This window comes from Tenrec ecaudatus, chromosome 18 (assembly GCF_050624435.1).
Source record: "Tenrec ecaudatus isolate mTenEca1 chromosome 18, mTenEca1.hap1, whole genome shotgun sequence".
NCBI classification, from domain to species: Eukaryota; Metazoa; Chordata; class Mammalia; order Afrosoricida; family Tenrecidae; genus Tenrec; species Tenrec ecaudatus.
Window position 1 is genome coordinate 15,238,371 of NC_134547.1, and position 22,433 is coordinate 15,260,803.

Genomic DNA, 22,433 nt, shown 5'->3' on the forward strand with positions numbered 1-22,433 from the left:
GACAGGCAGACGTGAGGGTTTGGGGCGGGAAATAGTGGGAGAGGGGTCCGGGAGCCCCAAAGAGGAGAAGGAGGAAGAGGAGGAGGAGGAGAAGGGCATCCCGGTGTAAGGCGCCATCCCTCTCCTGCCGCGCCGCCGGCTCTCGCCCCAGTGGAGTGGAAACCATGTGTGTGAGTTGGAGCAGCCCCCTAGGCACGGGTTGTGTTTCTGTCACCAGGCGTGTCTCTGTGTGTGGTTTGGTGTTTCCGGGTGTGGCCATGTGGTGTGTCGCCAGACATGCCTGTTCCTGAGTGTCTCATCTCCCTGTGGCCGGCAGGTCCACGTCCCTGCATGACGCGGAGCCCAGCGGGGCGGGACAGAGATGGGTTTGCATCTGCTTCACAAGACAGCCACTCGCTGAGCTAAGGGGTGGGATGGTGGTGTCAGTGTGTCCCTATGACCGCTTTGCCTTCCTAAAACTCCTACTCAACTCACTGCCTCTCATAGCAACCCTACAGCACAGGGTAGAACTGCCCCTGTGAGTTTCTGAGACTGTAACTCTTTATGGGAGTAGAAAGCCCCGTCTTTCTCCCTTGGCGCAACTTGTGGGTTCGAACCACTGACCTTGTGGTTGGTAGCCCAATAGGTAACCACTATGCCGCCAGGACTCCTGCTGCATTGCGAACCCCGCCCCCCCCAGGTCCAAACTCACTGCCATTGAGTCCATCCTGACTCACAGCGACCCTATAGGACAGGGTAGACTGTAACTTATGGGAGTAGAAAGCCCTTTCTCCCTCGGAGCAGCTGGTGGTTTTGAACCGCTGACTTTGTGGTTAGGAGCCCATCATGTAACCGCTACACCACCCAGGCTCCTGCTGTCGAGCTCAAGGAGGGTTTTAATCGGCCCCCAAGCCCCAGTGCCCAGATCTTTGTGCCAGTTTCGTGCTGCTGCTCCGTTCTGCAGTGGGGGTCCCTCAGGAGTGGCTGGGCACTGCTTTGCATCTCTCTCGGCGTTGTGCTGCGTTGACTGTGGGCCTGGCTGGTGTGGCTTTGCGTCTCCCTCAGTGATGTGACCCTGTGTCTGGTGTTGGGGGTCTTACCTGGCCCACCTCTCAGAAGGTGGCGTGTTACGGCTGCCGGTCGTGTTGTGCGGGAGCGTGTCTCTCTGTGTTGTCTGTGGGGCTGTTGGTGCGGGATGGGCACCAGAGGAGCCAGCGGGTCCCAGCTGCTGTCTGTGAGGAAGGAGGAGTTTGTGGGAGAGGCTGGTGGGAAGTGTCATGCCCATGTGTTTTGTGTCACTGTGAGTATGGTTTTGTGTCATTGTGTGTGTGGCTTGTGTCACTATGTGTGTGGTTTTGTGTCACTGTGAGTTTGATTTTCTGTCACTGTGTGTGATTTTCTGTCACTGTGTGAGTGTGGTCTTGTGTCACTGTGTATGTGGTCTTGTGTCACTGTGAGTGTGGCCTTGTGTCACTGTGTGTGAGGTTTTGTGTCACTGTGAGTGTGGTCCTGTGTCACTGTGAATGTGGTCTTGTGTCACTTTGAGTGTGGTCCTGTGTCAGTGTGAGTGTGGTCTTGTGTCACTGTGAGTGTGGTCCTGTGTCAGTGTGTGTGGTCTTGTGTCACTGTGAGTGTGGTTTTGTGTCAGTGTGTGTGGTCTTGTGTCACTGTGAGTGTGGTCTTGTGTCACTGAGTGTGGTGGTCTTGTGTCACTGTGAGTGTGGTCTTGTGTCACTGTGTGTGTGGTCTTGTGTCACTGTGTGTGTGGTCTTGTGTCACTGTGAGTGTGGTTTTGTGTCACTGTGAGTGTGGTCTTGTGTCACTGTGTGTGTGGTCTTGTGACACTGTGTGTGTGGTCTTGTGTCACTGTGAATGTGGCCTTGTGTCATTGTGTGTGTGGTCTTGTGTCAGTGTGAGTGTGGTCTTGTGTCAGTGTGTGTCATTTTGTGTCACTGTGTGTGAGGTTTTGTGTCACTGTGAGTGTGGTCTTGTGTCACAGTGTGTGATTTTGTGTCGCTGTAAGTGTGTGGCTTTGTTGTGTCCCGGTGTGTAGGTGTGTACGTGATTCTGTGTCACCTCTGTCTCTCCACATATTGTTGTTCTGTGTCGCCACTCGTGGGTTTCCCTGTGCTCGTGCACTTTTCTGGCGCCACCTACTAGTGCATCCCTCCCCCGTGGGCATCAGCCTGTGTGCACACAGCCTGCCCTGCCATGTCTGACTTCTCTGCGGGGTACTCGGGTGTGGTTTGTGGGAAAATGTGGCTTCGGTTTCCCTCTGCGGGCCACCTCAGGGTGTGCATGCCCGTGTCGCCTGTGGTCCCGGACATCAAGCTGGGATGTGTCCCACCTGGAGAGCCTGTGTGCACCCAGGTGCCACGCCCTGGGCATGTGAGGCTAGGCTTTCTCTGTGTCGTCGTCTGCCCTGGATCTCCGAGTGTGCCCAATCGATGGTCTGACTCGACATTTGTCTTGCAGTCACCAGGATGTGGCATGTGTGCATGTGTGTGTAGGTGAATCAGTGTGTGCACTGAATCACCCTGTGGGCACATCTGCCTGGGCTGCTGGGTGGCTGGGGTGCGGGGTAGGGGGTGGCCCTCAGTCCTGTGTGTGCGGCCACCCGCCCAGGGTCATTCCCCATCGTGTAATGTTTGGGGTGCCCTGAACGCATTGTGGTACGAGTGTGTCACCTGGGGCATTTGGCTAGCACTGTGCTAGTGCATGGTATGTGTGTGTGTCCGGGGGGAGGAGGTGTTGACGGAGGGGGGGGATGTCTGTTGTGTTTGTGGCACGTCTGGGGGTGGCTGCTGGTGCCAGTGTTGGGTGTCAGATCCGTGTCTGTGTGTAGACAATGTTTGGGTGGCCGGGGACACTGCCCACCTTGGCGTGGGCCACGCCGTGTGTGTGTGTGTGTGTGTGTGTCTGGGTGTGGCTGTGGGTTTCAGTGCCCATAGGCAGCTGTGAGTCACCGAGTGGCAATGGTGTGGAGTACCCGTTTGTGAGTTCAGTTCTGCCTCCTGCCGGCAGTGTGTGTGCTCCAGGTTTATCACCCCGGGGCGGTGTGTCATGTGGTGTCTGGGTGTGGTGGGGGCGGGGAGTGGGGGGTAGGTGTGTATCACACTCCGTGTAGACCGTTGTGTGTGGCAAAGCCTGTTGTGTGTCCTTGTGTGTCTGTCCACGTGGATGGACGCCTCTTCCTTGCTGTGCCCCAAGGACACACCCTGGATCTGAGAAGGAGGGTTAGGGAGCCTCCCCCCACTGCCCGGGGGCGTCCCAGGCCCCTCCCCGCCCTGCCCAGCCGTCACCACCCCCAGAGGGCACCGGGCTCCTCCGCCGCGCCTCTCCTCCAGCCCCAGAGGGAGCGCAGCGGACACGGAGGACCTGCGGCCAGCCACAGTGGCTGCCCTTTGCGTGCTGCGAGGTGGGGGACCCTGGGCGGGAAGCTGGCTGAGCCCCAAGGCCCTGGGGGCCATGGGCGGGGAGCTGGTGCCGGGCCTGGGGGCCCTGCGGCGGCGCAAGCGGCTGCTGGAGCAGGAGAAGTGGTTGGCGGGCTGGGCGCTGGCGCTGGCGGGAGTTGGCATTGGGCTCATGGTGCTGCACGCGGAGATGCTGTGGTTCGGGAGCTGCCCGGTGAGTGGAACCACGGGGGGCGCACAGGACGATGGGGCGGAGCCCAGAGGGACCACGGGGGGCGCACAGGACGAGGGGGCGGGGCCAGAGGGAGGCATAGGTGGGGAACCACCGCAGGAGTTCGAGGCAAAGGAAGTACTGGGGCGCAGGCAGGGAAGTGGGGCACCGGGACTCCCAGCCCGAGGGAGGAGTGGGCTGGGGAGGCGGTACTCCTGGGTTTGAGGGATGAGCGGGCTCGGGGACCAGACTCCTGCGTCTGTGGGGAGTGGGAACTGGAAGCCAGAACCCCTGGACCGTCTGGAGGAGGAGGGCCAAGATTCAAGACTGAGGGAGGAGGGGGCGGGGGCGGGGACTCCCCAGTGTGAGGCTGGAAGGGACTGGGGAAATGCGGCCCAGCGTGAGATGCTGGGGACCGCTTTGCAAGAGGAAGGGACCAGGATGTCGATCTGAGTGTCCTCTCAGCCTTTGGACGTGTTGACCTGCAAAGCTTGAATGTCCCGGAGACCTAGCTGTCCGGAGCCCCTGAGAATGGCTTAGGGGAGTGGGGGCCCAGGTTTCGGTGGATGGCAGGGAGTGTGGTGGGGGCTGCTAGCGGCCTGGGTTTGGGGAAGGGAGGGCGGGAAGAAGGACTAACTTCTTCCAGTAGGCGGAGGCTCCTTCTCGGCTCTTATCTACCCCTAGCATTTACCCACCACCTGTCTGAGAAGGGCAGAGTCCAGAGAGATTGGCTGGGGTGGAGGTGGGAAACGGGAAATACGCTCCCCTCCCTCCATCAAGGGATCCTTAGAATTGGTATGACCTCTAGAGTCTAGACTGGAAATAGTGGCGAGGTGGCTTTATAGTCACCTCCACTCCTGGGTCTGAGGGAGGAGGGGGCTGGGAGCCCAGCTCCTGGGTGTGAGAGGGTGGCCCCGCGGGTCTAAGGGGCAGAGAGAGAGCGAACTTTGAGGATGGTGGAGAGAAAAGGGGCAGGTGGCGCCAGGGAGGGTCGGAGCAGGTCCCAGCATGTTCCAGCCCTGGTCAGGGTTGCCTCTGGGCAGGCTGTGGACAGAGATGGGAATCAGAAGTTGAGGGGTCAGCAGAATTGCCCCCTGGGAGAGGAGAGACAGGAGACCTGGCTGTGCGTTGAGAACTGGGGTCTAGGTTCTAGAGGCTCGGGCTGGCTTTGTGGATGGGGCAGCCAGGCGGCTCTAAAGTGCCACATGGGGGTCAGGGCAGGCTGGCTTCCTCTGACCAGGCCAGCCAAGGCGAGGGCAGCAAGTGCTGGAGGAGGTGGGGCTGCAGAAGTTCGTGCCAACAGGAAGCAAGGCCGGGGCCTGCCTGCCGCTCCCACGCTCAGCGCCTGCCCAACAGAGGGGGGTGGGGGCATGGTGCCTGGCACAGCCTGGGTCCTTCAAGGGTCCCCTGGCGTTTCTTCCTTCCCCCCAGCACAAGGACCTTGGGTGGCGCTGCTGCAGCTCTCTGGGCTTCAGTTTCCCCCAAAACAAGGACAAAGGTGAAAAGGCATGGCCCTGCCCGGGGCCTCCTAGGAGTCCTGGTGGTGCAGTGAACTAAGTCTTGGGCCGTTAACCCAAAGCTCCTTGGTTCAAACCCACCAGCTGCTTTGAGGCTGAAAAATGAGGCTGTGTGCTCCCATAAAGATTGACTCTTGGACCCTAAGGAGCAGTTCTGGGATTCCAACTAACGGCAGGGCAGGGGGCGAGGAGACACATACCCGGGAGCACACAGAGATAATGGCCCTGGTGGGCGGAGGAGAGGGAGGAAGAGACAGATGCTGAGAGAGAGACAGATGAAAGGAGATGGGGAGAAAGAGAAGAGAGGAGAAGGAAAAAGACCAAAGAGAGAAAGAAGTAGAAACACCCCATCAAACTCCAAACTCGCTGCTACTGAGTCAATTCTGACTCACAGAGACCCTCTGGGACAGAAACCCGGTGGGCTTCTGAGACTGTCCATCTTTACCGGAACAGACAGTGTCACCTTTCTCCCTCAGAGCAACTGATGTGTTTGAACTGCGGGCCCTGAGGTTAGCAGGCCAACGGGTAACCCACCAGGCCAGCAGAGCTCCTTGGAAAGCGCCCTTGGAGGACAGGAGCTTCCAAGGGGCCACAGTGCAGGCAGGTCAGGGATTGGGGGACAGAGATCCTGGAAAAACAGAGAGGATCAACGAGAGCTGAACTGCATGGGGATAGTGCTTGTGCATGGGGTGGAGGTTGGGAAGAATAAAGAAAGAGACAAGGGCATGGGGAGCTGGAGAAGGAAGAAGGGGGTGGGAGAGAGCTGGGGACAAAGGCCTCTTTGTTCAGGGTGGGGGGCAGGAGGACAGCACCCCTCCCTTCCAGCAGGAAACTGGCCCTCTTCCCCTGCTCAGAGGCAGGCCCTGGCCAAGCCAAGAGAATTGATATAAGTCTTAGGAGAAACAGGTGCTGGGCCTCGGCATGGGAGGCCACGTGGCCCCCAACCCTGACCACACCCTCAGGTAGGGACCCTCCCCCAACACACAGACACACTCTTTCCTAGAGAATCTAGGTATCTCCTTTACTCTGAATTCCTCCCTCCCTAATTCTAGAGTCTTCCAAGGTAGTGCCACACAAAGAGAGTGTGGCGGGGGGCTGGGGGGTCTTCTCCATGGTTTCCGGAAGTCCCCTGCTTCTGGCCAGCTCTGCCCTGGGTTGAGAGCCAAGGGGGAGGGCAGGAGGGAGGGGAAGAGATGCAGCAGTAGGGGGAGGGGGCGGCTAGACCTAGACTCAGACACCTGAATGGACAGAGCAGAGTGCCCTTTCTTTGGGGATGGAATGAGAGTTTCTAGGCTCCTCTAGAACTGGGCACAGGGGAGTTGAAGTGGGGTTGGCTGGCAAGACCAGCTGCACAGGGAAGGGGGCATTCTCTAGAAACTAGATGTCTGTTTCTAGATACCCCTGAGCAATGGCGGGAAAGGGGGCTGGGGGTGTTGGGGTGATGAAGGAATGGGAGTTTCAAGGATCCCCAGCAGAGGTAGTCTGTGTTGGGAAAAGAGAGAGGGAGCGGGACCGTGGCATTTGGGATGAGGAGGAAGAGGTCACTCTCCCTGCATGAAGGTTCTGAGACTCCCTGGGGACAAGAGTGATGATGGTGGGGGTGGGGGTGGGGGTGGTGATGGCGGTGGTAGAGTGGTTATGCATTGGGTTGCACTAAGCCAGCAGTTTGAAACCACCAGCGAGAGCTCTGCTTTCTGCTCTCCTGTAAAGAGTTGCAGTCTCAGAAGCCCACAGGGGCAGCTCTACCCTGTCCTACAGGGGTGGTAAGAGTCAGCATTGACTCAATGGCAGTCAGTTTGGTTTGGTTTTGAGTTGGAATGGAGGTCCCGGGAGAAGCTGGTAGCTGGTGCAAGGAATGAGAGAGAGAGAGGCCACCAGGTGGAGACCTGAGGCCTCACTGCCTTTCCTTGTCCCTTTCCCACAGTGGGCCATCTACCTGTTCCTGGTTAAATGCGTGATCAGCATTTCCACCTTCCTGCTTCTTTGCTTTATCGTGGCTTTCCATGCCAAGGAGGTCCAGGTAGGACAAGACCCTTCCTTCTCGGAAGCCCCTTCCTCACTTTCTCCAGCCCAGCGCCTACGCCTCTTCAGCTCACACTCTCCACTCTCCTCCTTCTCCCTCTTCGCCCCCCCCCCCTGCCCGGACTCCCCCTGGACAATGTAATGAGGCCCCTCTGCTCTGAGTGGGGCCTATACTTGTCACCACAGGATGGGGTGAACCACAGACAGAGCCACCTGCAGCACCCCCATCTCCCTTGATCTCGCCTCCCTCCCATGGAGCCCCACCTCCCAGACCCCTAGCCCTCCATCTAGCTGACTTGCTTGCCCAGACCCAAGCTCCCTAAGATCCCCAGCAGTGTGGGCGGTGTAGCTGTGACCCTTCTCCACCCCTGGTCCATCTCTCTGCTAGCCCCCCACCCCAAACCTAATAAGCTTCCTCTTCTATAGCTCCCTCTACCCTCACAGGTTCCCTATTACTCCCTTCCCAGAAAAAAAACGGGGGGGGGGAGGGGAATTCTACTCAGCGACCCTCTGGCCCATTAAAAACCATTGTACTCTATGCCCTAATCCAGGGTCAAGGGTAGGTGTCTGCGTTTGCTCTCCCCCTGGATGGTTGCAGCCCCCCCTCCCCTGGGGCAGGTTCACCCATTTGGGAAAACATGCCAAGCCAAATGTTCAACTCTCCATTTTCCCTATCCTGTCCCAACCCATCCCCCATCTTCCCAGATCTAGTTGCCCTACACCCCTCTTTCCCCTTCCCCATTCCCCAAGGGCCTTCCCAGATGGTTAATGTGGGGAAGCCCTGCGGCATTGCCTAAGCCCCGTAAGATGTGTCCCCGGGAAAGGTGCCTGTCCCCATGTTCATGAGTAACACTGTCACTAACCCACCATCAGAGCCGTTAAGACACGGGGCACGGTGGGTGGCCCGAACACAAAGCCCTTACCCTCTCTGGGGCCTCAGTTTCCTTTTCTGTCAAATCAGGGCAAGAACCGGGTGGTCCCATCGTGTTGTGCCCGACGCGAATAGGGCACAGGTGAGCCTGGCACACGGCCCGGTGCCCGCTAAATGCCTGCTATTGTGATTGCTAATAGCGTATTGTTATTGTTGCAATGACAGGCACTGGACAGGGCTGGGGTCCGGGAATGTGAGCCCCACCCAAGGCGGTGTGTGTGTGTGTGTGTGTGTGTGTATGTGTGTGTGTGTGTGTGTCTGTCTGTCTAATGTGTTCCCTTCACACAAAGAATAGGGGGCCCCCGGGGACCCCAGGGGGAGCTCAGTAAGAAGTTCTGCAAGGGGACTGAGGCTGGAGGGGGGAGGGGCAGGGAGCAGGGCGTGAAGTCGTCCTGGCCCCTCCCGGACTGCAGCCTCCCCAGCTCCGGGTTGCCCCCCAACTATCTCTTCTCCAGGCCGGGGCCCCGGCGGGCTCGCCCCCCTTATCTCGCGGCGCAGCCCCGTCGCCTGGCCTCGGCCTGACCCGCGCTCCCTGTGCCTCCTCCCCGCAGCTGTTCATGACGGACAACGGGCTCCGGGACTGGCGCGTGGCGCTGACCCGGCGGCAGGCGGCGCAGATCGTGCTGGAGCTGGCGGTGTGCGGGCTGCACCCGGCGCCCGTGCGGGGCCCGCCGTGCATGCCGCGCGGGGCGGCGTCCACCTGGCCGGGCTTCCTGGGTCAGGAGGAGGCGCTGCTGTCGCTGGCCATGCTGCTGCGCCTCTACCTGGTGCCCCGCGCCGTGCTCCTGCGCAGCGGCGTCCTGCTCAACGCGTCCTACCGCAGCATCGGCGCCCTCAACCAGGTCCGCTTCCGCCACTGGTTCGTGGCCAAGCTGTACATGAACACGCACCCGGGCCGCCTGCTGCTCGGCCTCACGCTCGGCCTGTGGCTCACCACCGCCTGGGTGCTGTCGGTGGCCGAGAGGTGAGCGCGCGCCGGGGGAGGCTGTGCCCGGGATGGGACGGGACGTGGAGCCGGTTGGGAACGGAGCCGCGGAGAAAGCTCATATTTTCCACTGTCTCCTGGCGGAGGTCTACCCACACCCTCATCCGCCTTCACCACCGCCGTGAGGAACCAGCGGGCCAGTCCCAGCCCTTCCTCCACTCGCAGCCTGCCCAGGCTCTTTCCTTCCCGGTCGCCCCAGTCTCAGGGCCCCCAGATCGGATCCATTTCCAAACCCAGCGGCTGGCTGGCACCAGGCCACAGGTTTCACTCATCCTCTTGAGGGGAAGGGACTTGGAGATAACTGTTGGCACTACACGTTGCACTGGGACGGCTCTGGGGAAGAATAAAGGCCCAGGGGGGTACAAAAGGAGGGCCCCCCCCCACACACACCCGTGTTGTCGCTGTCCAAGCGCTGAGCTGCTTGGCCACAAGGTCAGCATCTCGAATCCAGTGACAGTCTCGGGGAACCCACAAGGACAATTCCACCCTGTCCTGTAGGGTCACTATGAATCACAATCGACTTGGCAGCGAGTGAGTGTGAGTGTGTGTGTGACACAACAGTTTGGCCATGTCTACTCACCTGAAGATCGGCAGTTCAAAGTCAACCATCGGTGCCACCTTGTGATCCACTTCCATGCGGACTCCCCACTGCGGTTCTAACTCATAGTAACCCTATTCTATAGGCTTTCCCAGACGGTCAGTCTTCACAGGACTTCCTTCTCCTGGGGACCAGCTGGTGGGCCTGCACCTTTCGGATAGCAAGCAGTCCAGTGCTTAATCCACCAGGGCATCGGGGCTTCTCCATCAAAACAGGGACGCCATAGCCATTGGGTTTGGTCTTTGGAGCTACAGCAGCGCCCCCCCCCTCCCCGCAGTAGTCAGGATTAGGGTGGGATTTGAGGCTGCCCACTAGGTCTTGTACAAAGGGGCTTTAAAAAGTTGACGGGGAAATTCTGTTATCAGTTCATTCCATTTTTCCATGAAATCTGAAGTCCCCTCATAGGACCGGATCCTGGCTGAATCTGTATGCTGTCGGTCAGAGAAGGAACGTGGGGAACATCGTTTTAGCCCATGGTGGAGCCCGGGTAGTGCAGGGGATTACACGTTGGGCTGCTAACCACAGGGTTGTCAGTTTGAATCTACTAGCCTCTCCGACAGAGAAAGAAGAGGCTGTCTTTTTCTGTAACAATTAACGACCTCAAAGACCCTCCAACGGAGCTCCCCTCTGTCCCCTAGGGCCACCAGGAGTTAGAACCCGCTCCATGACAGTTGTTGGTTCGCATTGGGTTTGGGGATTAGTCAGTGGCTTTCCAAGTGAGGGTCTGAGGCCGGAGCATCCCCAGGGGGATTTATGAATGTGACTTCCTAGGTGGCCCCACCCAGCTCTACTGAATCTGAAATGTGAAACTCTGGAGAGGCCTTTGGTGGGACCCTGCTGTGGGTTTCAGCAAACACTCCGGCTTCTGATGTCTGTTCCTGATGGAGGGGAGCTTTTGGTTTCCTGCAGCTGGTTCTCTGGGTTCAAATCTTGCCTCCAGCTTTCTGTGTGATGGCTCACTTCTGAGCCTCAGTTTCCTCATCTGCAAAGTGGGTGTCAAACCCCGTAGCCTGTAAAGTCTCCCTGGTTGTTTATTCTTCTGTGGTTTTTAACTCTTTTATCTCCCAGCTTCTCTGTTTTCCCCAAGTGGGAGATTGGGCAGTATCTGGACCAATGAATGAATCCCTCCTCCCCCTTCAAGGGAGATTCAGGCCCCACCCCTTACTACCATTGAGTAAGGGGTTCTGGTTCTTAGCAAGCTGCCCCTGTGCAAGTCTGAGGCAATACATCTCTACAGGAGCAGAAAGCCTCATCTATCTCCCTCAGAGCAGCTGGTGGTTTCAAACTTCCGATCTAACAATAACCATTATGCCACCAGGCTTCCCTAATTCAGAGGGTCTGAAATGGGGCTACTCTGTGAGCACTGGTGAGAGGGGACACAAGTGGGCTTGTGGGCCCAAGGTCCCATCTACCCAAGGATGGGGAAACCTTTTTGTCTAATTTCCACAAAGATGCTGAGTGGGCGAGAGGTGGCCTAATCAAACCGGAAAGGGTGGGACTCCCGAAAGATTTGATGTTGTTCCGTTGTCTGTTCTGCTCACCGTGGACTCTGAATGCAGCAGCCCGAGAGAGGCTTTGGAACTGGCCAGGTCCCGGTTCAAATCCCACAGTCCAGGGAGTCTGAGCATCTAGTCTAAGTTGACCTGCAAAGGGAAGAGACCCAAAGCTCAGACCTTTTTGTGTCTGTGTGTGTGTGTTGGGGGGGGGGGGGGTGTGCTTCTTCTGACCGTGGCAGGGGAGGAGGAATCAGGGAGTAGGAGAGGCATAATCGGGTGGGGGTGGGGAGTGCCTAGCATTTGGAAAAGCCCAGGGCAAGGTATCAGAACTAACCCACCTCTCCCCATAGACAGGCCGTTAATGCCACCGGCCACCTTCTGGACACGCTGTGGCTGATCCCCATCACCTTTCTGACCATTGGCTATGGGGATGTGGTGCCGGGGACCATGTGGGGCAAGATTGTCTGTCTCTGCACTGGGGTCATGGTGAGTACAGCCCCCTTGGGGATCCTACACCTGCTCATGCCCCCCTTACAGCCAGCCCAGGTGTCCCGGGACACCCCACCTCCACTGCCCAGCACTTTCCTAAGACCAAGACATCACCCCATTCCTGTGCCAGATTCAGAAAGCCAGCGCCCCCCCCCCCACCTTGCTCTCTGCAGCCCTCACCCTCTATCCTTCAGCATCCTCAAGGACCCAGACGACTAACTCCCCAGCCCCCTTTCCTTCTGCAATGCAGGAAACCAGGCCCCCAGCCCCAGGAGACTTGGGGGTCCTGTTCCCCATCCTGGAACATGTGTAGGGCGCAGGCACCTGCTTTCTTCCACCCACAACCACGCAGTTGTTGCAAATCTGAGTCCCACACGTGGCACCCCCCACAGGCGTCAGAGTGGAACCGGCCTGCATAAGGGCTCCCAAGTCCTTGGATGGCCTCTCTTCCAAGACACTTCTGGGGGGACTGGAAACCATTAATCCATCTGTTGGCAGCTGAATGAATGAACTGCGCATGCACACACACACAAGGATTTGTAGGCCCCACTAGGACCCAGGAATCCTGTCTCCCAGCTTCCTTCCATAAGGCCATCCAGAGTGATCATCAAGAGCATTCCAGAGGGGCCAGGATACTTGGGTTCAAAGGCTGCTGCTGCCACTTCCTAGTGGGGGTGGGGGTGAGAGTAGGGCAGGGAAACTTAGGCAAGCCACATGACCTCTCTGTGCCTAAGTTTCTTCATCTTTCGAATGGGAGTGACTTGCTAGGCTGAGTTTGATTGGGCCTGGTGGTAGGGTTGTCCTGGGTTGCTGAGATCCAATGAGTTAAGCCACGTTCAGAGCCACCAGCAGTGCCCAGTTCAGGAAAACTCAGAAAAGTCCAACACCCATTGCCATTGAGTCAACGCTGACTCAGAAACCCTCTAGGACAGGGTAGAACTGCTCCTGTGGGTTTCTGATACTGTAACTCTTTTACAGGAGTAGAAAGCCTCTTCTTGCTCCTGTGAAGCGGCTAGTGGTTTTGAACTGCTGACCTTGCGGTTAGCAGTCTGACCCGTAACCAGTATGCCACCTGGGTTCCTAGCCGATACACAGGAAGGGCTCTGTAAATGGAAAAGGGGACAGCTCTGACATGATTGGCCCAGATATCTAGCAGCCCCCACTCACACCTCTGTCTTCAGGGGCTGAAGCAAAGGCTTCTCTGTTCCCCAGACTCTGCCCCTTAGTCATCCCACCCCCTTTCTTCTGTAGGCCCCCTCCCCAGTCCCTGCCCCCCTACAGCAACCAATGCCCTGGCCTTCACTTCCCCTTCCCCTCAGAGACTCAAGCCCCCAGACCTGGCATTCCAAAAAGGTCATATTGGAATCCCCATGTCCTGTCTTTGAGTGACAGATGGGATGGCGGGGAAGTGTGTCCTCCACAGTGATGTGTCTGGGACTGGGGAGATGGAGCAAAGATCTAGCCTGGGAGATACTCTCAAAGGGTCAGGGGCCCTCCAGGCTGGCCAGAGCCTCTTCCTCTGCCTAGTCACAGGAGACTCTGAGACTCAGACAGAAAGAACTCAATGTGCACTAGGTCAGTGGTTCTCAACCTTCCTAATGCCCCGACCCTTTCATACATTTCCCCATGTGGTGGTGACCCCCCAACCATAAAATTATTTTTGTTGCTACTTTATCAACGTCATTTTGCTACTGTGATGAATCGGGCAGCCCCTGTGAAAGGGTCATTTGACCCCCAAAGGGGTCGTGACCCACAGGTTTAGAACCACTGCCCTAGAGGGTCTAGCCAGCTCCTGGTGCAGAGGTTTCCAGTGTGATGGAGCGAACTCTCGCCCTTTTATGGAGAACAGACTCTGTGGCAGGCTGGATTTGTACCACTTTCCAGGGGCTTCATTCATGGATTCATGGGATTCCCAGCGTAGCACTGTGAGAGTCGGCCTACTTTACAGACAAGACACTGAGGCACAGAGCTGTGGAGTAGCTTGTTCAGAGCAGAGATTGGGAGCCAGGGCGGTCCCAGAGCTGAGGCCTCTCGGAATCCTGTGTGTGGCCCAGCACAGGCCACCCGGTTTCAGCAGACAGGTCATTCCAGCTCCAGGAGAAATGAACAGGGATCATGGGGTCCTTGGGAACCAAAAGTTAGCAGCCCAGTGGCGTAGCAGTTATGCATTGGGCTGCCAAACACAAAGTCAGCAGTTCAAAACCACCAGCCGCTCCGTGGGAGAGAGATGAGGCTCTCTGGTCCTGCAAAGAGTTACAGTCTTGGAAACCCATAGGCGCTAGCTACCCTGTCCTACAGGGTCACTGGAAGTTGGAATTGACTTGATGGCAGAGGCGGGGCAAAGAGATGGGAGAGGACAGGGGCCCCCCAAATCCTAGGCTTAGAAGTTTGGAGGCATGAGATCCTTGGAGATTGGAGTGAGCACTGCCCGGTCACAGCTGGGTGCTAGGCCAAAGCTGGGGTGGAGGCTGTGAAGGGAGAGGAGGGGAAGGGTCTGAAGGGGTCAGATGTGAGAGCAAGAGTCCAGTCTCCTCTCCCCACCCCCCCCCCACCCCCGCCTTAACAAGAGCAGAATTCCCATAGTGTGACCAGGACACACGTGATTTGTTCCCAAAGGTGGGACCTTGGTACCCTCTCCGAGCCTCAGTGGACTTGTCTGCCAGCTGGGACGGCCCTGCCTGTGGGGAGGGTTCCAGGGGAGAGAGGGTGAGCACATGGTCCGCCGAGCCCCCCAGCACCTGCCGCTGTGCCCACAGGGCGTCTGCTGCACAGCCTTGCTGGTGGCCGTGGTGGCCCGGAAGCTGGAGTTTAACAAAGCGGAGAAACACGTGCACAACTTCATGTTGGACATCCAGTACGCCAAGGAGGTGAGCGCGGCCACGGGCCAAGAACACCCAGGCCCCTCCTCCCTTGTCCTGCCTTGTCCCCAGCCCTGTCCCCACTGACGCTGCCCTGCTTGTGCCCCAGATGAAGGAGTCAGCTGCCCGGGTGCTGCAGGAGGCCTGGATGTTCTACAAACACACGCGCAGGAAGGACTCGGGAGCCGCCCGCCGGCACCAGCGCAGGCTGCTGGCCGCCATCAGCACGTGAGGACCCCGTGTGTGCGTCCGCGTGCGCGCCCACCGTGCTCACGTCCCCTCCTCTCTGCACTGCGTGTGTGCGCGCGTGCATGTGTGCGTGTGTGCACGTGCGTGTGTGCGTGCGCGCAGTCAGAACTCCCCACGCCAACTGGGTCTGAACACATGCCCGTGAACCTGGCAGTGACCGTCGTCCTGCTTTTTAAATAGTCTCAGATCTATTGTTACGAAGCCAACGGCCTCCGGAGTTCGCAGCTCTGAGCACCTGGTGGCGGAGTGGCTGAGCGTCCAAGGTCAGCGGTTCGAAAACCACCAGCCGCTCCGTGGGAGATCCAGGGGGCTCTCTACGCCCCCTCAAGAGTTACAGCCCCAGAAGCGCACAGGGGCAGTGCTGCCCTGCGCTGCCGGGTTGCCGTGGCTCAGAATCGACTTGATGGCAGCGAGTGTAGCTTGGTTTGGAGAAACAGCACACATTCCTGATTCCATTTCTGAGGGTCCTGAGCCCAGGAGCAGCTAGCTGACCTCAGTGGTCCTTGCTTAGCGCCCTGCATGAGTCTGCAGTCCAGACTCTGGTGTCTTTGATGGCGTGTCCCAGCGTGTAGATGGACCTGGACCCTCCATCCGAGACACTCTGTCTGGGTCTATACCTGAGTGGGTCCAGGGGTGCAACTATTAACTCCCCCTCCCAAGTCCTCAACCTGTACGGTGTCCAAGTGGGTCTCTCCTTCCCCAGTCCTGCCCCTGAGCTCGGGCCACGTCTGCGGACCAGGCTTGTCAGAGAGCTGACCCTCTCTCGCTCCTCCCACAGGTTCCGCCACGTGCGGCTGAAACACCGGAAGCTCCGGGAACAGGTGAACGCCATGGTGGACATCTCCAAGGTACCGAGGTCCTGCAGGAGGGAGGGGCTCTGGAAGGAGCGGGGAGGGGTGGCCGGCTGAGCGATCTGGCCCAGGAGCTGGGGCCTGGCCCACTCCAGAGTTCAGTAAACATCTGCGACCGCATCGATGAATGAATGAGCGATGTAAAACAGAGCCACGTGGGCTCATTTAAGACACCGGAATCCAAACCACGTTCATGGTGGGCGGGTAGCATATGCGTCAGAGAACCGTGCCCCACAGGATCTTCAGTGGCTGATGCTTTGGAAGGAGGTGATCAGGCCTTTCATACAAGGCATCGAGAAGGGGTTCCAACCTCCCGACTTTGGGTTGAGCTAGTTAGTCACCACTTAGCACCACCCAAGGGCCCGCATAATGGTTAAGCTCTGTGTTGAGCTTCTAACAGCAAGGTCAGCAGTTCAAAACCACAAGCCACTCCTAGGGTGACAGATGGGGCTTTCTTCTCATGAAAGAGTTACGGTTTGGGAAACCCACAGGGGAAGCCCTACCCTGTCCTGGAGGCTCACGCTCTGTTGGAACTGACTTGGCGGCAGTGTTTGGTTGCGGGTTTGGTTTAGCGAATGGTTTTCATAGTGAGTGTCCGTGGAGCCCGAGCATCATGTGGGAACTTGTGAATGCAGCTTCCCAGGCCCCCACCCAGACCCACTGAATCCCAAATTTGGTTGTGTGTGGGTTGCGGGGGGAGGGGAGGGGCAGTGGAGCCCAGCTATTGGTTCTACCCCATCTCAGGGTCACTGTGAGTTGGAATCCACTTGGTGGCAGTGAGTTTTGACAAGTCAAGTACTCTGCTCCAGCAACCCTATAAGGCAGAGGCGAACTGCTCTTCGGGATCTGAGACTGTCACTCTTCGCAGGAGCCTCATCTTCTCTTAAGGAGTGGCTGGTGGGGTTGAATCACCAACCTTGTGGTTAGCAGCCTGATGCCTCACCCACAGCACCACCATAGATTGTTATTTAAGACACCCAGCCCACAGCCACCGAGTTGATCCCAACTCCGTGACCCTAAGCAGGCTCTGCCGTAGCTGGAAACCTTTACGGGAGCAGTTAACCTCATTTTCCTCCCAAGGAGAAGCTGGTGGGTTTGAACCGCCGACCTTGAGGTGAGCAGCCCAATCCATAACCCATCACACCAACAGGGCATCTATTTAAGGTACAGATGCCTTTTAAATTAAAGAAAGGAAAGAAATTGCACAGAAAACCTCAATATTTTATTTGAAATTCTTTTTATTTATTTTATTTTTTAATCATTTTATTAGGGGCTCTTACAATTCTCATTGCAATGCATACATACATCAATTTTGTAAAGCACATTTGTACATTCATTGCCCTCATCATTCTCAAAATATTTGCTTTCCACCTAAGCCCCGGTATCATTTTAACCCTCCCTCCCCGCTCTTTCATGAACCCTTGATAATTTATAAATCATTATTTTGTCATATCTTGCCCTGTCCAACATCTCCCTTTACCCACTTATTCTGTTGTCTGTCCCCCAGGGAGGAGGTCACATGTAGATCCTTGTAATCAGTTCCCCCTTTCCAACCTAGCCTCCCTCAACCTTCCCAGTATCGCCACTCACACCACTGGTCCTGAAGCGATCATCCACCCTGGATTCCCTGTGTTTCCAGTCCCTATCTGTGCCAGTGTACATCCTCTGGTCTAGCCAAATTTGCAAGGTAGAATTGGGATTATGATAGTGGGGGAGGAGGAAGCATTTAGGAACTAGAGGAAAGTTGTATGTTTCATCATTGCTACATCGCACCCTGACTGGCTCCTCTCCTCCCAGAGACCCTTTTATAAGGGGATCTCCAGTACCCTACAAATGGTCCTTGGGTCTCCACTCCACACTCTCTCCCTCATTCACTATGATAAGAATTTTTGTTCTGATGATGCCTGATACCTGATCCCTTCAACACCTCGTGATCGCACAGGCTGGTATGCTTCTTCCATGTGGGCTTTGTTGCTTCTGAGCTAGATGGCCACTTGTTTACCTTCAAGCCTTTAAGACCCCAGACACTATATCTTTTGATAGCCGGGCACCATCAGCTTTCTTCACCACATGTGCTTATTCACACGCTTGGTCTTCAGCGGTTGTGTTGGGAAGTGAGCATCATAGAATGCCAATTTAACAGAAGAAAGTATTCTTGCATTGGGGGAGTACTTGAGTGGAGGCCCAAAGTCCTTCTGCTATAAAATTCTTTTTATTGTCAGGTGACCAAAATCAAACCCACTGCTAAAGAGGTGATTTTAACTCATGGGTACCCTTTAGGGCAGAGTAGAACTGTCCCATAATGGTAGGTCTTTTCACCACAAAGAAGCCTGGTGGTGTAGTGGGTTACACTACACATTGGACTGCTAACCACAGAGTCAGTAGTTTGAAACCATCAGTTGCTCCAGGGGAGAAAGTTGAGGTTTTCTATTCCTGAAAAGAGTTACCAAACCAAACCTAATTCACTGCCATCGAGTCAATTCCAACTCACAGCGACCCTATAAACCAGCGGTTCTCAACCTGTGGGTCTCGACCCCATTGGGGGGGGTCAAATGACCCTTTCACTGGGGTCCCCTAAGACCATCAGAAACCATGCATTTCCGATGGTCTTAGGAACCGAGACACCACTCCTCTCTCCACCCACATGCAGATACCCCCACATATGAGTACCTGGCATGAAGACTGTTACACATGCTACACCATGCTTCAAGACAAAATTTCATTTATTTGTCATTAGAAATAAATATCTCACCATATATGATTTCATATTGTCTTTGTGATTCAGCATGTTGTTTTCATGATGTTCAAATTGAAACCATGGAAATACAACCTGCATATCAGATAGTTACACGATGATTCATCACAGTAGCAAAATGACAGTGATGAAGTAGCAACGAAAATAATTTTATGGTTGGGGGTCACCACAGCATGAGGAACTGGATGCAAGGGTCTCGGCATGAGGAAGGTTGAGAACCACTGAAGAACTGTCTCCAGGGGTTTCTGAGACTGTAACTCTTTACTCGAGTAGGAAACCGAGTCTTTCTGAGACTAATTCTTTACAGCACTAGAAAGCCAAGACTTTCTCCCTTGGGTCACCGTGGATCGGCTGGGGCTTTCAACGGTTGACCTAAAACTGATGTTAGTGGTGATTACAACTCTTTCTAATCTGAGCCATTAAATTGTACGATATGTGAATTATATGTCAATAAAACCTTTTTTTTAAAGATTTACCGTCTCAGAAACCCACAGGGACAGTTCTACTCTGTCCTACAGGGTCTCCATGATTCAGAATCAACTCAGTGGGGTTGAATTGGGTTATCAATGGAAGTAGCCTGTCACAGCTTTCTGCTGCAGAACAGTGAGAAGGTTCTGGTGGGTTTGAACCGACAACCTCTATGCGTGAGAACAAGTGCTCATGCACTGCACGCCCAGAGCTCCTTAAATTACTTCCCTGTGGATGAATGTAGACAACTCCTTCCAGCTCTGCCGCTTGTAAAACAATAAAGCCAAAAGCAAATTTACAAACCAAAGTTCCCACACACAGGCAAAGCCAATAAAATCCCAATTAACGACCTTGGCATGAACACAGCTAGCCTTGTTTAATCAAACGGTATTTGCTGCTGTCTCGGAGGAGGTGCTGGGGCCCCAGGTGTTTGAGGAGTGCTGGTCTGGAGTGACTCTGCTTGCAGCTGTGTCTTCTGTTGAGCCGTGCCCCACCAGCAACTGAAGGCCCCGCAAGCTTCACGTGGTCCATGTCCTTAAAGCCAATCCTATTTGAGGAGGCAGCTCATCCTCGGGTCGTAGTTTGAATGCCTTCATCCTGAGGGACTCAGTGCCCAGCGCCCGTGCTCATAAGGTTGTCCGTGGCTGATCTCTTAGAAAGGGACAGCCAGCCTGTGGGCTCTGTGGGTCCGCCATGGGTGACCCAGCTGGCATTTGAAATCCTGGTGGCACCACTTCCACCATCTCAGCGACACAAGAGCCACCACAGTAGGACAGGCTGCGGGCAAGGTGATTATGAAGGTCATCGAGCCTGAAACACAGAACGCAGGAACTTCTGCTGACGGGGGAAACACGTAAGGAAAAACTGCCTGGAATATTCACCGAGCACCCTGGGATGACGATGGCAATACCGTAAAAGGGTCAGGTGGCCTGTGACGTCTGATCTTCATCAATTCCACAGTGTTTCATGAATACTTTTTCCGTGGGCACCCTGGTGGCACTGCCTGTGAAGCATTGGACTGGTAACTGCAGGGCTGGTGGTTCAGACCCCCTCCCCCCCCAGCTGCTACGAGTGCGGGACAAAGCTGAGGCTGTCTGCTCCTATAGAGATTGACAGCCCCAGAAACCCTACATACTTGATGGCAGGAGGAGCCCCCGGTGGCATAGTGGTTACATGTCGGGCTGCCAACCGGAAAGTCAGAAGTTCAAAACCACCAGCTGCTTCTTGGGAGAAAGACAAGGCTTTCTACTCCTGTAAAGAGTTACGTCCTCCCAAAACCTACGGGGGCAGTTCTACTCTGTCCTGTAGGGTCACTATGAATGAGACTTGACTAGCGGGCAGTGGGTGAGACTTGATGGAGCAGTGGGTTAGATGTTTTTTGGTGGTTGTTATTGTTTACGACGTAGGAGGCTCAGGTTGGATTCCCCACGAACCTCAGGGGCAGCAGCTACCACTTATGGGAGGCGTGAGTGTTGCTATGGTACCGAACAGGTTCCAGCCGAGCTTCCAGACTAAGGCGGGACTAGGAAGAAAGGCCTGGTGAGCCACGTCCGAAGTCACCTAATGAAAACCGATGGAACGCAAGGGTCTGACCCATGACCAACCACGGGCATGGTGCAGGGCCGGGCAGTGTTTTGTTCCATGGTGCGTGGGTCGCAGTGAATTGAAGGTGGACTCTGTCACAGCTAGCAACAATGTTCCAGGCTCAGTCTTCGGGGCTGCCTTGGGCATGCCATTGTATCGCTCTGGGCCTCAGTCTCCTCCCCTGCCTGATGAAAACAGGACGGTCTACTCCCCAGGGCTTTGGGCGGGGGGGGGGGCACTAATAGCAAGGTCCGAAGTTCGAAACCACCAGCTGCCCCTGGGGAGAAAGACAGGCCTTTCTACTCCCATGAAGAGTTACCGCCTCAGAACCCCACAGGGGCATTTCTACCCTGTCCTGTAGGGTCACCGTGAGTCCAAATTGCCTCGGTGGCGGTGGGGTTTGGTTTTCTGGTGATCGTTGCTAAGTGCGTGTGGAGGTTGTGTGTGGCCGAGTCGAGCGGCCCCCTTGGGTTTTCCAGGCTGGGACCCCTAGGAAGCTGTCCGCCTAGAACCCCCTGAGTGGGCTCACTGGGCCCTCCTTTCGGCAAGTCCTTGAGTGCTTAACTTTCTGTGCACCCAAGACCTCCTTAGGGGCCGCTGCCCTCACAGCCTGCTGATCCCGGATCCTCTCTGCCCACCCAGATGCACATGATCCTGTGCGACCTGCAGTCGGGCCTGAGCAGCTCTCACCAGGCCCTGGAGAAACGCATCGAGGCGCTGGCGGGAAAGCTGGACACGCTGACCGAGCTGCTCAGGACCGCTCTGGGCCCTCGGCCACTGCCAGAATCCATCCAGGAGGCCACGTAGCTGGTGAGAGGGCTGGGGCTCCTGAGCAGGAAGGTGTCCTGGAGGAAGTGCCAGTGACCCAGCACCTGGGTGGCCAAGGGGGTGGGAGGTGGCCCGGAGACCAGGTGGCAAGGTCACCTTTGTTTTTCCAGCTGAAGGAAGGAGGCTTGAGTCGGGAGCAGGGCAGGCCGGAAGGAAGAAGGTGCTGGCTTCTCTCCTGCACTGACCTTCAATGCCCTTCTCTCCCTTCCTTCTCTGGGCCTTGGCTGCTGTCTGCCATTCGCTGGACTCTGTCCATCTGATACCCTTATGCAGGTGCACCCTGCACCCTGGTCTCTTGCTATCTGGAGATGTTGACCCTGCCCCCTACCCCCATCTTGGCGGGCCCCCACTTCTCCTTGTCTGCTTGTTTATTCACCAGCCTCTCTGTTTGTCTGTCCCACCAGGACACGTGGAGGAGGAACCAGGCTACTCATCCAGGATGAGGCCAAGGGTATCCACCCTGGCCTGCTCCTGACCCAGCCCCTCCCATGGACAGAGCACCTCAAGTGCTGGGGATTGAAGGGACCCCACCTCTGGGGGTGGGTGGACTCCCTGGTGGCCGCTGGAAGGACCACTGGTTGAAGAAGGGAAGCCTTGGCCCACTCCTGCAGCCCCTAATGGGCAATTGGGCACTGCCCCCACTACACACATGCCCCCCCTTCAAAATCATGATCACTATGCTGCTGCTATAAATGAAGGTAGGAGTGGAGGTGTCCAAGGGGGAGGGTCGTTAGGACTCCTGGTTATTGGGGCAGGTGGGGCCTGGGGCCTGGAGTCTTGGGTCCTGTGAGTCTCCGTTACTGCTTTTGGGCAGAGCTCAAGACCTGGGCCTGGGTTGGGCTGGGCTGAGGAGGCAGGAAGGGCACCCCCCACCCACTAGCAGGAGAGCCAGGAAGACACCATTTTTCCACAGCTGTCTCCCAGACTCCGCTCTTGTACTTTGTAATAAATATCCAACCAAATCGGAAGCTGTGGCTGTGTCGTTTATAGCACACACATATACACACACTCCGGCCGGGCAGGCCACCCAGGGGACACGACTGGCCCCATCTGAGCCTCAGTTTCTCCACCAGTGCAGCAGAGGCTCTCCCCCCTCTGTTCTACTGCCCTGGTGGCATACTGATGAGCTGCTCACCGCAGGGTCCGCAGTTCAAACCCACCAGCTACTCTGAGGAGGGAGCACAAGCCTGCTCTGTTAG

The 22,433-nt window shown here is 56.4% G+C and overlaps 1 protein-coding gene across 1 annotated transcript; it reads left to right on the forward strand.

Moving 5' to 3' along the window:
* The first annotated feature begins 3,296 nt into the window (after positions 1 to 3,296).
* Positions 3,297 to 22,191, forward strand: KCNN4 (potassium calcium-activated channel subfamily N member 4). The gene is made up of 9 exons (XM_075536354.1): positions 3,297 to 3,606; positions 7,045 to 7,140; positions 8,625 to 9,037; positions 11,503 to 11,638; positions 14,398 to 14,508; positions 14,609 to 14,727; positions 15,527 to 15,596; positions 21,049 to 21,216; positions 21,639 to 22,191. The coding sequence occupies exons 1-8, from the start codon at positions 3,448 to 3,450 to the stop codon at positions 21,211 to 21,213; spliced, it is 1,269 nt and encodes a 422-aa protein (XP_075392469.1). The 5' UTR covers positions 3,297 to 3,447; the 3' UTR covers positions 21,214 to 21,216; positions 21,639 to 22,191.
* Positions 22,192 to 22,433: the final 242 nt, after the last annotated feature.